The 15,882-nt window shown below is 36.4% G+C and overlaps 1 protein-coding gene across 2 annotated transcripts in view; it reads left to right on the top strand.

Annotated features, from left to right (window-relative positions):
• LOC131038995 (AT-hook motif nuclear-localized protein 10) overlaps positions 1–15,882 on the top strand; it is an 83,125-nt gene that overhangs the window by 24,520 nt on the left and 42,723 nt on the right. For both annotated transcript variants that reach the window (XM_057971626.2, XM_057971625.2), the window contains exon 2: positions 15,608–15,660. In XM_057971626.2, the coding sequence (XP_057827609.2) occupies positions 15,608–15,660 (53 nt within the window). The remainder of the gene's footprint in view (positions 1–15,607; positions 15,661–15,882) is intronic.

Genomic DNA, 15,882 nt, shown 5'->3' with positions numbered 1-15,882 from the left:
AAGCAGACTTAATCAATATGACCCCCAAACACTTGCAAAGCAGAGAGACTGATGAGACTGCTGTGAAAAGACCCAAAAAACAAAGCCAAAAGACCTGAAGGGCCTAAAAAGTAGGGGTCTCCATTTGCAATGGGGCGATGTGTGAAAACATCACAACAAACTTCATCATCATAATTCATAAATTGCATTTTATAATATTTTATATTTTCCTCTTCCCTAGTCTAGTGAAAATTTGGGGAGACGTCCAAATCCTTGCACTTCATTGCAGCTCCCTGCTCAACATTGAAGGTTGTGTTTGTGGCTCCAACTTGACCTCTATGCTTTTGCTAGATGGCAATGACTCATTTGCCTCATCAATGTCATTTAATGATATTCTAGTAGCTCCTTTTGCTGCAACCACATCCTCTATTGCCCGCTTTTCAAAATCAGCAATCTCTTTGCAATAAACAATGTGGTCTCCTCAATATGTCTTGTCTTATCATTGTAAGATCAATGCCATCCAAATCAATGACCTCTGATTTGTCCTCTACTTGTGTGAAGTTGAAGGTTGTATTGTATTTTATAATAATAATAGTTTTTGAATCATTGATACTAATATTATGATACTTCATCAATGATTAATGATATTATGATAGTAAAAAAAATAATCGACGAAGTTGTTGATTTTTGTCTCACTCCCAAACTCTCTCATTGTAACAAAATTTCGTAATGACATGACATCCAAATAACTAGTGGGGTTTGTGAGTGAAGACCTTGAGGGGGTTGATGGGTAACACCCCTTGTGGGGCTTTGGGGGCAACGCGCCTACAAGATCAAGGGGCAACACCCGTAGCAAGGTTCAAGGGCAACACCCTTGGTGCATTCCTTGTTGTGATACAGGGTGGGGTCGAGGGGTAGAGCCCTCGACACCAAGCCCAAATTAAGGCGTTTGATACCACACACAATTTCATGCCTCACACCATTCTCACAATTTTATCAATCAAGAGAGAACTTAAGTATCTGGCACATTTTTGTTTAAAAAAATTGTTTTAAAAAAAGATTTGTTTTTGTTTGTGCTCAAACTTGCTAAGTTAATGATACACACTTGTCTGGGTTTTTGAATATACTTGCCAAAAATTGGGTGAGTACTCCAAAAACTCACCAGACAAATGCTTTTGTGAATGCTCGCTGACTTGGTGAGTACTCTACTCATGAAGTTTGACAGCTATGGCAAAGATATGTTCAATTGTGTGGAAGATTTGCCAATAGCTGGATCACGTAATTTGTTCATTGTGTGCATACTTCATGAAATTAATCAATGTCATATTTTAGGTGGTTAGTTATTTCGTTAGACTGTGAGATGACGTGATTAGGTCTTCTATCAGATGTTAGTTTTGGAAGGTTACAAGGATGTCAATTTGATTTAATTGAGGAATGGTTGGGTGGTTTTTGTTAATGAGATGGCTCCTTGCTAGTTGAGCTACTACTTGATTGCACTTTTGTTTTAGCGACTGCCTTCCATTGAGTGTGGTAGCAGAAGTGGCATGTGCTCTATATTGGGAAGATTTGGTTATTTGAACAATTTGGGTGGGAGAATAATTTCAAGTAATTTACAAATTGGTTTGTTGGTAGAGTTTTTGAGTTGATTGTATGTTATAGAGAGTATTTGCAGATTTCTTGTGAGATTGGGTGACATAGTGCAGAGATTCACATATTGATAGCCCTTATGTAATGTTTAATTTATTCTATATCATTTGGCTTCTTTTTGTGGTCCTTCACATTCTTTTTTGTCTTGCTCTCTTGTGTGCTACATTTTGCGCATCAGTTTGTTGTTTAATTTGACCACTACAGTGCTATACGAAAGATGGAGGTGGCAATAATTTTTGTAAGTTTTTTTGTTTTTTGATAAATTTACCTTCTTTTGTGTAACATTAGTACTACAATTGCTTTGTCGGATAGGATACATGCCACTGGTCACACACATTGAGTGGAAAGGTCCAGTTCAAGATTTTACTATGAAGTCCTCAATACTTTGACCTACAATTGATGGCATTATTTTGTTTTTTCTTTGTTGAATTTAATTTTGATTTTTCAAGACATTGAAATTTTAGTTTAAGACATTTATTGTGAGTAGCAGCCTCTGACGTACAATTTACAAATAAAACGAGAGCAATTGAGGAATTTGACCTAATTTGCCAATAAAATGAGAGCAACTGAGGACTGATATTTTTTTTGCCGTGATAGCACTTTTTGCTTCTTTTAATTTTATCAGCTTTTGTAGTAGCCTCGCTTTTTGCCTTAGCATTTAGCCAGAATGAGAAAAACTAAGGTCCATCATTCTTTTAGGAGTTCTTTTGTTCTTATACAATTATCTAATTTTGATTTCTTAAGAAATACAGATTTGTTCTTTAAAGATGTTTTCTAGTTAGCAAAACATTTTTCCTTATAATTTGGCAGAGAAATAAGAGATGGAGTTAAAGCAACTTCTTTGATACTTTATTTTGTTCTTAACTTCAAGCCCTTATTTTTGGTTTTGATTTTTTTTATGGTTGATAAATGTGTAGTTTCTAGACATTAGTTTTTAAGCATTTTTAGGTAGCCTCACTTTTTGCCTTTAGCCAGAACGAGAAAAACTAAGGTCCATCATTCTTTTAGGAATTCTTTTGTTCTTCTACAATTATCTAATTTTGTTTTCTTAAGAAATATAGATTTGTTCTTTAAAGACATTTTCTAGTTAGCAAAACAATTTACCCTATAATTTGGCAGAGAAATAAGAGATGGAGTTAAAGCAACTTCTTTGATAGTTTATTTTGTTCTTAACATCAAGCCCTTATTTTTGGTTTTGATTTTTTTTCATGGTTGATAAATGTGTAGTTTCTAGACATTTGTAGTTACTGTAGCTCTATACCTGGGATTTGTCTCCAAATGATAGAAATTGAGTTTTAGCAATTTTTTCAAGGGACTTTTTGCCAGTATATTTTATTTTGATTTTTCAAGGCTGATGAAATTGTTTTTTGAATGAATTTGTCCCCTACAATTTACCAACCTGTATTCTGACAACTAATTAAGGAAGATCAAGGAAGAATAACAGTTTGTATGACATTTTACTTTGTTTTGTTTACAGTATATGTATATGTTTTTTGTAATTTTGGGTAAGCCAAATTCCCTTGTGTGATATCCCGTATACAACTTCCTTCTTTGATAGATTAATGGGATAATAAATTTGCAGAGAATTGTTTCAGAACAGTCCAATTAGGGTAACAGATTTATTACGAATGAATAAAGTCTTAAAGTAGATATATATTGCTATGAAAAAGAAGGTCTATATATATATATATATATTTGATGTTTTAAGCCTCTCTATGTGATGTTAGCAAAGAACCTTCTTCCGTGCTGTTTGATGGGTAATAAATTGGAACTGATAGCTCTATAATAACCAGCTGAGTAGAATAGTTCAGTTCTATTATATAGAATCTGAATGGATATTCTTTATTTGCAGAGCGACTGTACGACGTGTTTTGCTGGTCCCCCACAATGATTCTGTTCTGATCTTGTGATAGACTGTAAATATTATATTCCCAAACGTATTGGGCTGTGCCAGCAATATAATTCCCTCCTCACTCCACGATTTATTGATTCAGGAGGTATCCAATGTCTTTTCCGTCCTAGTGTATGGATTGGGCCTTGATCTTCCCCTATTTCTCCTTAACCTTTCTTTTCTGTTCTCTCCGCTTAAAATACTTAGTAGTTTGAATGGATGCACCCTTTGTGGTAACCTTCTAATGCACCCCATGGGGTTAATAACAACTAATGTCTAATAATCTGTGCCTCTTCATTATAACATGTTTCCTAGGCGGTTTGTATTTTATCTTTCTTAATCATATTAACCCGAACATAATTGCTAATTCGTCCCATTAGTCTTTGCCACTTATTGTGCATATGTATGTCGCCTCAATCTTAGCCGCTTACTACAATATGGATCTTCTGTAATCATCATTGGTCCTCTACAGTGGCTTCATGTTTCTCCCCCTCTTGATTTTGCTTATCCTTAAGCAATTTTTGTCACCCCCCGCATCCCTCCCCCCCCATGTCTCCTTCAGTGAATGCACTTGCATATATATTAGTAGTACCAAACATATAAAACTAATGATAATTGTTAGAAAGGTTAACACTTAGTTTCTATTGCAACTTTGAGGGCTTGCTTCCTTGAGCCATCTTGCCCAACTTGAGAGGGACTGGCTTCCTTGAGCCATTTTTGTCCAACTTGGGAGGGATTGGCTTCCTTGAGCCATTCTATCCACTTGAGAGGGATAGGCTTCCTTGAGCCAATTTACCCAATCTTGAGAGGAACTGACTTCTTTGAGCCATAGTTCCCTTTCATTACTTGACTTAATCTTTATCTCTGGAAGGAATGGGGACTACCTTTGAGCCATTTCTACATCAAGACTAAGAGATTTACTTGCTCTTGCTTGGTGGCTCACGTCAGCCTTTGTGCCATTCTCATTCCTTTCTTGGGAAGTGTTGTGAGGTATTCACACATCGCACCATTGAAAATGGGGACCCCCACTTTTTCTTGCTTTCTAGGATAGTGTTAGAATCCTTAGCTATTAGCCTTTGCAATGAAGGGTATAGGTGGTCAAGAAACTAGCAGTCAGGTGGATAGCCTTGTGTGAGGTGTGAAATGAGTGAGTTTGTTAGCCTTCAGTAACACCTTGGTCATGGATGAAGTGAATTTCATCACGATTTCAACCAAATGGAATGAAGGAGAATGAGTGAGAAAGCACTAAGTGCCAAAGTCTAATCCACCACATGTGCCTCTCCCTCCCTCAGAGCAAATTCTTCCTAACACTTCATGATGAGCATGGCATGGCACACTTAAGTTGAGAGAGTGAGCAAAAGAGAGCGAAAGTGAGTTAGAGCCTTCACTTCATGTGCATACCCTCAGGAGCATACTTCATGACCATCACCTTTGGAGTGAATTTGTCTTAGAAGCCTTGTTTGAGTGCGAATTGGAGCATTTGAATGAAGATAGTGAGCATGATTTTGATTTGAGATCACCTCAAGTATTCCTTCTTTGGAGCAAAGTTTACTTTGTGTTCTTTGATAGGAGCGAATTTTGCATTTTAGGCCTTCATAGGTAAAGTTTGACATGTTTTTTTAGATGAAAACTTAAAAAAACAACTAAGGATTGAATTGATGAAACAAAGTGATTAAAGAAGAGTTTGTTTGAAATTAACTTCATCTCCAAGCCCTCAAGAGCGAACTTCATGTTTGGGCATAGAGGAGCGAACTTCATGTTTGGGCATAGAGGAGCAAACTTCATGTCTGAGCATAGGGAGGGAACTTCATGTCCAAGTGATCAAGAGTGAATTTGCAAGATTGTTTATGAGAACATTGCTTTGGACCGATTTAATGCTTGGGAGGAGTGATTTTGAGTTAAGAAGATGAATAAGAAAGATAGAAGGTTACTTCACGTGCTCACTTAGGGGAGCGAACTTCATGTTCAGGCCCAGGGGAGCGAATTTATCTCATTTGCCCAAAATAAGATGCAAAACTACTAATAGATCATTTCCTTGACATAATTTAATGTCTTAGGAGAGAAGAATTTTGAATTTAAGATGATGAAGGGTAAGTTCGAGGGTTACTTCATGTGCTCTCATCTTGGATCGAACTTCATGAGCAAGGTGATTGGAGCGAACTTCATGTGCACACCATGTGGAGCAAATTTATTCTAGAGCCCTTCCCTAAGGACAATTTATCATGTTTGCATCAATAAATGGTGGGAAGACTCAATGGTAGAACCCATAGGATGAAGGGAAATGAATGAAAGTGAGTTTAAACTTTAAAGACAAGTTTGAGGGTAACTTCATGAGCATCAGGGTTGGAGTGAACTTCAAGTGCTCCTCTCTAGGAGCCGAAAACAACTTCAAGTGCTCCTTCATGAGAATAGATTTTCTCTAAATCCTCTTACCAAACCTGCAAAACACATAAAATCAAAGAATATATTGAGTAAAAGAACTATCAAGGTTATATACTATGTGTATTTGATGCCATATTTGTTTTGTTTTGCAGATATGTAAGGAAGATGATGCAAATTGCAAAGCAACACCTTGAAGAAATGAGAGAGGAAAGATTGCAAGACTCCGCCACCATGCAAGTTCAAGAAGAAAACTTCATCAGCAAGCACAAGGGTATCAAGGAAGGATGAGTCTCAACTCTCACCACACTATGGAGACATGAAGAGATCAAAGGAGCGCAATGGAGAAGTTATACAATCACCCCAAGGCAAGCGAGCGAGGATGAAGGAAGGACTCAGCTACCACAATGTTTCCCATCACTACTACTTTGAGCGAGATTGAAAGGTTAAATATCAAGAAATGTTTCTCAACATCCCTTCATGGTGATGAACCAAGTTTACAAGTGCAAGTTGAAGTCACTTCCTAGTTGTCATCCCAATCACTACCTCCACCAATCAAAGAAGTTCCACGTCAGGATGTCTAGATGCAATGAACTTGACTCATCCATGATGGTACAAACTTCAAGGCACCTACCCTTGTTATCCATTGGTCGAATATTCTAGAGATCACATGTGTCAAAGTGTTGTAATTATTTCATTGGCCAGAATTTAGTTTGTTGTAACAAACCCTAATTAGGGTTTTCAATGTAAAATCTTGGCCGTCGATGGAGATTTGATCCTGGCCGTTTATTGTATTGAGCTCTCTATATAAAGCTCAAGCTCTTCATTTGTAAAGGTTAATAGTTAATAGAGAAATAGAAGAATAGCTAGTGAATAGAGTAGTGAATAGTGAATAGAGTTAAGATGGTAGCTAGAGTAGAATAGGATAAGGCAGAAATTGTTGCCAAAATTGTAAATAAACTTCCTTTTCATTGAAGTTATGGTGGATTGTGTTGTTTATTTACAAAGTGCATAGTTTCTTGTTGGATCTTCATGTTAGATGATGAATAATTAGATTGAATGGATGAATTTGTTGAATGCATTTGTGTGGAATCCGTTTAGTCCATACCACTAGCCTCTTGTTGATTGTAAGTGTGCCTTGCGTGGTCAATTGGAATGATATGCGCTTAACTTCAAATTGTTATACTTCCATTGTTTATGCATTAACTTGAATGGTAATCAATGTTTGATGATAAGGATTTGAACATCTTTGAATTATCCCTTAAAAGATTGCATCGAGCTTGTGTCAAATTGTTCAAGTTGATGGTGAGACATCGCCTAGTAGGATTCCATCTAATCATTCACCCATATTCTTGCATTCTAGGCTTAAGATAGAGTTCCTCAACCCTTCATCTTTTGCCCTTTTTTCAACTCAAGCTAGTTTAGGATAAAAAGTATTGCAAGATTACAATATCATATGATCAAGTTCCAGCGATTCAAGCATTCGACAATTCAATGTAAGTCCCCTTGTGATTCCAGCATAATCACATCAAACCGTTGTGCTTATCCACATTTCGTTACTTGGCATACCAGAACCTTGGAGTTATCTCAAGTGATCCTTAAGCCAATCTTCAACATTTGAGAAACTTTGTTCAAGAGAGGATAAGATACTTTTGGGTATTGTTAACATTATTTCGGAGTCATCTGTAGGCGGCATTTTGGTTGGGTGGCGCCTGTTCTTTTTGATTTTCTAGCTATGCTCCCCGTACAAAACGCGCGAGCCAGATGTCGTCTTGGCTTTGTTTTTGATTGCTCGCTTTTTCCATTCGAAGTTTGGGGGAACGCGGAGTTGCCAAGTGGCTTGGGTTTTTTATGACATGGCATTCCTCTCGGCCCCACCATTCATCGTGCGAGGATAAGGACACTTGGTGCGTCTGCGCTGCCTGATTTGGTTCTGTTTTTTGTGCTCTTTTTCAGATGTCCTCAGAGATGCCGCGTGTCTTCCATGGTGGTTCGTGAGTCAGGATGCGGTTCACATCAAGGTTTTCTTGTTGAGCAGGTATAGAGATCGCCTCGATATGGTGGAAATAACAACTTCAGGGGTGATTTTGTTGGGTATGATCTCGAAGGGTGCCACGACAGGTTTTCTGGTTAGAAGCGGTTGCTGGAAGGTTGTTGATGCTGCAAGTTGTTAGCTGAGCCAAGGGCTCTATTTATGCTGATGTTTTCCTTGTTTTAGGGCTTCAGACTTTCAGAGAGTTTTTAGACTTTTTGCTCATTTGAAGAAGCCTTTATGTTGATTTAATTTAGTGAATGATAGATAGATCGTATTGTACCTATGGCCTCTGTGGTGGTTTTATTTGAAACTTAATATATATTGACTTCTGTGCTGTTTTCAAGTTCAATAACTTCTGTGATATTTGTTGTGAGACTTCGCGGATTAAACTATGTTTTGAGACTTGTTATCTGTTGAATGAATAGTTAATATCATCTTATGTTGAATGAGTGTTATGTTGGATTATTCTCTTGAATGGGTCTGGGCAAGTAGATTGTTGAATGGGCTTTAAAACCGGATGTTTCTAGGTTTTATATGCTGTTAATGCTTTTCCAAAATGTTCTAGCGCATCGCCTAAATAGTATAGACCATTTTGCTTTAAGTTTCCTCCTTCCCTTATCCTCCCCAATTATAATGAAGAGCCGACTTCTTAAACCCGGAGGTCATTCAATGAGTTTTGGGCAATAGGTCCCCCATCACTGAATTTCCCATAAGGCTGTTCACATTTAAAGTAAAATTTAGAGTCAACAGGTATTTTATTCTTTGTTCGTATGTGAGTAAAAAACACATCAACATGAAGAAGTGGGAAGCCTATTTTGAGCCATTTTTACACCAAGCCTAAGAGTGGTTGTTCTCTTCAACCCTCTTACTCCACTTGGCAGCTCATGTTTGCTGTCCACATTCTCACTTCCCTCTTTCTTGGTTTTAACCAAAATTGCTCAACTCCTTAAGGTAAGATCCTTAAGGTTTTAAATGTTCTAGAGTGGATTATATCATGAATCAATCATTCATTCCATCTTTTTACTCTTATTTTATTTGTATTAGTAATTCTCTAATTAATGATCTATACATTCTTACATTGATGTCATTTATGGTCTTAAGTACAATAATATTGTCTTGTATAAGACACTTATTTATCCTGGTTCATGCTAGTGTTCTTTTCCCTGAATGTTTTAATATTTTCTTCCCTTTCCCATGTGGCATCTTCTTCTGGTAGCCCCCTCCATTGGATGAGGAATTCAGTGATAGTTCTATTTCTCAATCTCCTTTCCCTAGTATTTAGGATGATTTTTGGTTCCAATATAAGCTTCCCTTCATCATCAAGAGGGGGCAATTCTGTGCATGGGGCAACTTGCTGCTTTAGGACCCTTTTAAGCCTGGATACATGGAAGATGTTATGGATCTCGCTACCTTTAGGGAGCTATAATTCATAAGCTACCCCACCAACTCTCCTCAAGACCTTGTAGGGTCCATAGAATCAGGGTTTGAGATTTTCTGCCCCACTTTGCTTTAATTGATGATTGTTTGTAAGGTTGTAACTGCAAGAACACCAAGTCTCCTTCAAATGATCTTTCTATACAGTTCCTATCAGCGTATAGTTTTTGCTGGTTTTGGGCATGATGGAGGTTCTCCTTGAGGGCATTCATGATATCGACATTTTTTCCGAGCAAAACCTTTAGCTCCTGGCATTGTGCTATCCTAAGTAAGCCTCCCAAATGATGTGGCTTCATACCCATATAATGCCTTGAATGGACTCATCCCTATAAACATTTGATGGGTGGTGTTTTAACAGTACTCTCCCAGGTGTAGCCACTTAATCCATGTTGTTTTCTGTCTTGTAACGTAATTCCTTAGGCATCCTGTTGTGATGTTTTCACACATTGCCCCACTGCAAATGCTGACCCCCACTTTTTCGCTTTGTAGGTTAACGGTCTTAGCTTAGTTGTTGGTTGTTGTCGAGTCTTTGCTATTAAACCTTTTGTTTGTAATTGCTCAAGAGTTGATCAAGTTTCTTTCTTAAGGATGAAGTGAGGTTCAACACTTCCTTTGCCCAACTAAGGCATAATCACTTCCACCTCTCCCAGCATTGCCCGTGGGTGCCCAAACCTATTCACTCCTACATTCCTATTCACCATCCACCTTCCCATTCCCCTTTCCTACCTTTACCTTTATCCCCACTACCACTTCCACCTCCTTTAACTTCCATCTCCTTCCCTACCTTCACCTACCTAATCCTCTTCCCATCCTAGTATACTCATCCACTACCCTTCACCTACATTTACACTTACCTATACCTTCACCTGCACATACCTTCACTATCACCTACACTTACCTTTGCCCACACCTACATCCTCTATCCTCCATCTCACACCCTTTACCCCTCTACTTCCCTTAGCATCCCTTTCCACACTATACCTTTCTATCCTCCTACCTGTACGCCCCTTAAGCCTACCCTCATTCTAACCTCCCTTCACTAACTTCTATCCCATCTTAGCTTACACCTCCCAACTTCCATTTACCACACTACCAAGAGAGTATATCACGTGAGGTAGAGTGGTAGGAAATAGGTAGAAACTCTCGAGGAAGTTGGTGCTTTTCCTTGCTCACTCCCCTTCCTCCATCCAAAAGAGAGATTTTAAAGGGTCTTTTCGGTTAACAAACAATTCATCTTCTCTAGTTCTGAACAGTTCTTTCCTTCAATGGCTCCGGGTTGGCTCAGCTTGGTCAGCTTCTATTAGTAGTTCGTGCTTCTGTCCCTGATCTTTTGATCAGTTGATCAGCTAGATTGATCATTTGGATTTAAATTGGGTGCTTGGGGCTTTTAAAATGGTAAAATAGATTTTGTCTTTTTAGGAGGGACGATCAATTCATTTCAACTAAAATCAATTTGGTACAACAGTACCTGTCTATATCATGACTTCTACTTGTGTCATTTTTAAATTTCTTACATTGATTCTTTATGGGGGATTCTAGAGTTATTTTGGCATTTTGACATTTCGTGTTCACAATAGGAAGTAGGTGGGCAGACAAGAGTTTGAGGAGACTGCCATGAGCATTATAATTGAATTCTTGAACACATGAGAAAGTCTATTAAAGAGGATGCATGGATGGAATGTTTGACTGTTGCAATGTTTTTGGCTGTGCTTACTGCTGTTTATGTTGTCCACTGGTACATCAGTTGACGTTTGAAGATTCAGGCATTGGTATGCCGATTCTTTATTTATAATCAGATTTTTGACCATTCACCATTTATAGAAACTTATGCAACTGCTTGCATATGTGGTTTTCAGTTGTCACAGATTTGATTTTTGATTTTTCAGTTGTCACAGAAAATGGTGAATCTTGTGGCAGCAGTCAAACGAATCATAGCAAACCCTAGGGTGTAGAAATACTGAAATAAATTACGCTGCACTGCACTCTTCAAAGTAAAAAGAAAAATTGTGCCATGACTGAGAGAGAAAAACAAAAAGACATGAAAAATTATGGTTAAAACCTTACTGAAAATCAGACACAGGTGAAATCTTGTATTTTGAGCTCCAAAAAATCGCAATTATATTAAAAAACGGCAGAAATTGGAAAAAACCAGTCAAAATTGGTCGTCAATGTTTCTTCATAAAAAGTGCATTTTTAATAAGGAAAAAATGAGACTTCCACTGTTTCGTGATTAATCATGATTTTTCCCTGATTTATGCTTCTATGGTTTCAATCATAGCAGCACAAATTGTTTGGGGAAAAAATTGGCAAACCAAAGGTGTAAGAGTTTTTGAAAAAAATCGGCAAAAAACCATATTTTAAAAAAACATAAAAATTGTAAAAAAACAAGAAGACAAAAACTCCTTTTTTTTGAAATTTAAAGGCATTTCCTAGCATAGAGATGTAGGAAGCAAATAAAATAGAGAGTTTAACCCATGAATTGTAGAAAATAGGATTTTGTTGTTTATATTCATATTGTTCTTTACATTGCATTGCACAAAGCATTGTTTCATAGTGCATATAACTAGATGGTTACATTTGAAAAGATTTCAATCATAATATATAGTTTGTACAAAGTCAATCTATAAACTAAGTGCAAAGTGCCAAAAAATCAAATGTATCCAACAACTCTTGCTACTACAAATAGAGCTATGCTAGAGGGCTGTAGGCCCTGATGATGAAGTACCTGGTCTAATTAGAGCTTCTCCTAAGTCATTCAACCATATTACTATCCAAGTTGGCCTTCTAGGATGTCAAAATATGCGGGCTCAAGAAGGCCATTAAAAATATAGTTTTCCTTTGCTCAAGAGAGATGATAAATTTTAAAACAGAAATCAAATGGTTCATATTTGTGATTTAATAGACTTGCCAATTTCTAGAACAATGTGAAATGGAATATATTAGAAGGGAAATTTTATGACAAAGGAAGCAATTGTAAAGTTTAACTTATAGATTTAATCAATTAGGTCAGGATATAGTAATAGAAAATGCTTTTGAAACAGAATCTTACGTCTCAAAAGATTATAAATGATATTGAAATGTTCTCATTTATAACTATTTTAGCTGATCTGTAAAATAGTAAAGGGAGTGTTAAATATTTTTCCATTAGATAGTACAAATCTGCTAGTCCAAAAGAAGACAGCAACTATTTGAGCCACAATTTTAGCTATTATTATTAAAGCAAATTTTCGTTGACTTCATTTATAAATGGATGATGGAGTAAAAACAATGATGGACTTTGAGTTGAGAATTTGAGAGATTATAGGTACAAGTTTCAATGAAAAATCAAAGAACGAGGAACATTTCCTTTTAATGGGACAGTTGCTGCTGAAATCTATCTGGATTGTTAAAGAGAAAATATAGCCTGCTTTGGGAGGGATTAAGATAAGCCCACAGGACTGGGGTATGACTTCTTTCAAGGCATGCATTAGTTTGCCTGATACCTATTCAACATGCATGGAATGCTACATTATATATGTCTAAAGCATCCATGTATTGCTATTGTACTTCTTGCAGGCCTTCTAAACGTCCATGCATATGATGAGCTTAAATGAAATGTAGTCAGCTAACAAGTGCAGGGCATGCATTGAAGTACCGAGCTTCACCAATTAACAAAGCCTTAAGCCTGCAGAATATATTGGAAATTTAAACATAAGCAAACCGATCCTTCAGTTTGATATAAAATATTGCTACTGTTCAGTTTTTTCCAAGGTTGCATGGGTACTCGTACCGGAGACTCAGACGCGTCTCCCGCACCGGAAACTTCGTTGGAAACGTCTCCACAGAGAGGAGACTTCTCACTAACGTATCCGCCCGTCTCCCACCGTCTCCAAGCCAAACAAAAAAAAGGAAACCTTAAAATGTTAAAAAAAACAAAATACAGGCAACAAAATAATCAAAATGTAGTACAAATGGAAAAAAAACAATGCTCAAAACAAATGCAGGTCACAAGGATTTCTTAAAACGTTGCAACAACCATTACTAAATTATTATATTATATTTAATGTTCAATGTCATTATATTTTCAGAATTTCTATAATTATTAAATTATATTTAAAAGAAATTGGCATCTCCAAGTACCCACGTCTCCTATTTTGCAAAAATAGCCGTACCAGTACCAACACCAGTCTCAGTACCAACACCAGTCTCCAAAGTCTCCAAGTACCCCCGTACCTGTGCAACCTTGGTTTTTTCAACACTGCAAGCTGATTTTTATCTTTCTGATGGAACCATTCTGCTTCTAGTTCTGCAATGTCTATATACTGTTACGTATATACTTCTACTTCAAACTTGATCATACAATTGTCACTTCCCTACGTGCTTGTCATTAAAACTTGATGGTTAGTGTCAAATTGAAGCTCCAAATCATCACACTTTGTTAGCATCTGAAAAGGAAAATTTCTCCCAACCTAACCTTGATAATCTAAAGTTTAAACAATCACCTTGGTTTTATTGTTGACAATTGAAATGTTAAAATTCTTTTGAATAGTCAGGATCACAAGAATCTCAATAAAACAAACTGCTGTAGGTTGATATCAAGCTAATCTGAGATCCTGACTGTTTGAAAAAAACTAAACACATTCAGAATTCTGTTATAAACCTCTGGCTTCAACAGCCCCAATATTTCCATTAGAGGTGCCATTTGTATTTAATATCACTTAGGACTGTTCTGGGAGAGACCATGTTGCTTTTTAAGTTTAACTCCACTCTTAGTACACCTTGATTGTGCAGATGGTTGTTTGTAAATACTGAATTTTAAAATTTATTCAATTGTACATTCCTTAATTTTTAGTTATTCTTGTGTGACTGTTTTGTCAGTCATTGAATACTCAAATCCAATCTTATTCTCACACGTTAGTCATGTTATTGCTAGAAAATGTAGATTTTCTTATTTTTATTTTTAACATTTTATTTATGATTACAGCAAAATGTGATAACTTAACGTGGCCCATGTTTTCTTATGGCTTTGATTGAGACCCTTATACTAACCTTTCTGTAATTAAAAAATCTCATTTTATTATTTTTGAGGTTTTCAAGTTCTTATCTGTCATAAAGGCATTCTCTCTGTTGTTATTTCTTGTTTATATGATCTTACTTTTATTTAAAAATCTTAAATCTCCATAAAATTAATTATACTTTTAAATATTGTAATACAATTTTATTGTACATATTCACTTTTACAGTTCTTTTTGCCCTGTTGAGATTTGTTGTGAATCTTGTGATGCTAGTTTAATTTGTTCTGTTTATTGATTGGTGTGGTATAGGAAATTCTTTTGCTGCATTTTTTGTTTTAGATTATTTTCCAGGATCTCACCTTCATTTTTGGTTATCTAGTTTGTCTATTTTTAGGTATTTAAGCAACGATAGCATTAATTTTCACTATCTTCAATTTTGGGTGTTTGTCGATTATCTTTGTTGTTACTTTCTTATGTCTCTTGATTTTTTGCTAGTTTCTATCCCTGTATTTGTAACCTAAGTCTTTTATAACGACTAGGTATTATAAGTTTCACTTATGATTTAACTTTGAAGTATTTCTTGTCGAAGAAAATCTCTACTTGCTATTGTGTTTACCAATGGCAACCTTAGTAATCATACAAGGTTTGTGATGATTACCACTTGTGTTTACCAATGGCAACCTTAGCAATTATATAAGGTTTGTGATGATTACTGCTTACTGGCAATCATCACGACCTTGTTTGTATAGTGCATAGGATCATTTCCCACCACTCATTGGTTAACTTTATTTCATTACTGACTTGTTATACTGGTCTGGCTATAGCCGGTTGACTTTGATTACATGTTTATTTCTGAAAGTGTTATAGCCCATGGTTAAAGTCAATGTACTTTGACTCCCTGTTGGAGTGTTTTCTCACATTAACAGCGAATCTGGTTTATACAAATAGCTATTCTCTTTTGTTCAGCATCCTCAGCAAAGTTTTTATTTTATATTATTTTTTTAATATATCAAGCAATTGTAATAACTCCTTTATTTCACTAATTCCATTTTTATTGTTTATGCATGTAGAATGCAAAATGTTGGTTTTATGACACCGTGGCTTTCTCTAAAAAATGTTGGTAGTTTTTTCTTTAGTCTTTCTGGTCCCTGGGAGATGCTTTTGTTTTTTCAGTCAGTCGTTTCCTATTGTTCATCATAAATAATTTCCTTGTACAAAATGTATTAATAGAAAGGGAATGGCTGGCAGGTTCAGCAGGATTGGGCTTTACTCCACATCTCATTACTGTAGCAGCAGGGGAGGTATGTTGGTTTTAGTGTTTATTGTTCAAGTAGGGTTATCAGCATTGTATTGCAATAAGTGTTGTAACATGATTGCATTCCATTCCATTCCAGTGTACATTCTGCTAACCTGGTCAGGAAATGACCTATCTTAGAAAGGAGAAGACATGAAAGGTCAGAACTGTAAAATCAATTAAGATGTCAGTACCCAGACATGAAAGGAATCATTTATGCCTCTGCTTC

The sequence above is a fragment of the Cryptomeria japonica genome, chromosome 4 (assembly GCF_030272615.1).
Source record: "Cryptomeria japonica chromosome 4, Sugi_1.0, whole genome shotgun sequence".
NCBI classification, from domain to species: domain Eukaryota; kingdom Viridiplantae; phylum Streptophyta; class Pinopsida; order Cupressales; family Cupressaceae; genus Cryptomeria; species Cryptomeria japonica.
The sequence above is the reverse complement of the archived record's forward strand: the minus strand, read 5'-3'. Positions and strand labels throughout refer to the sequence as shown.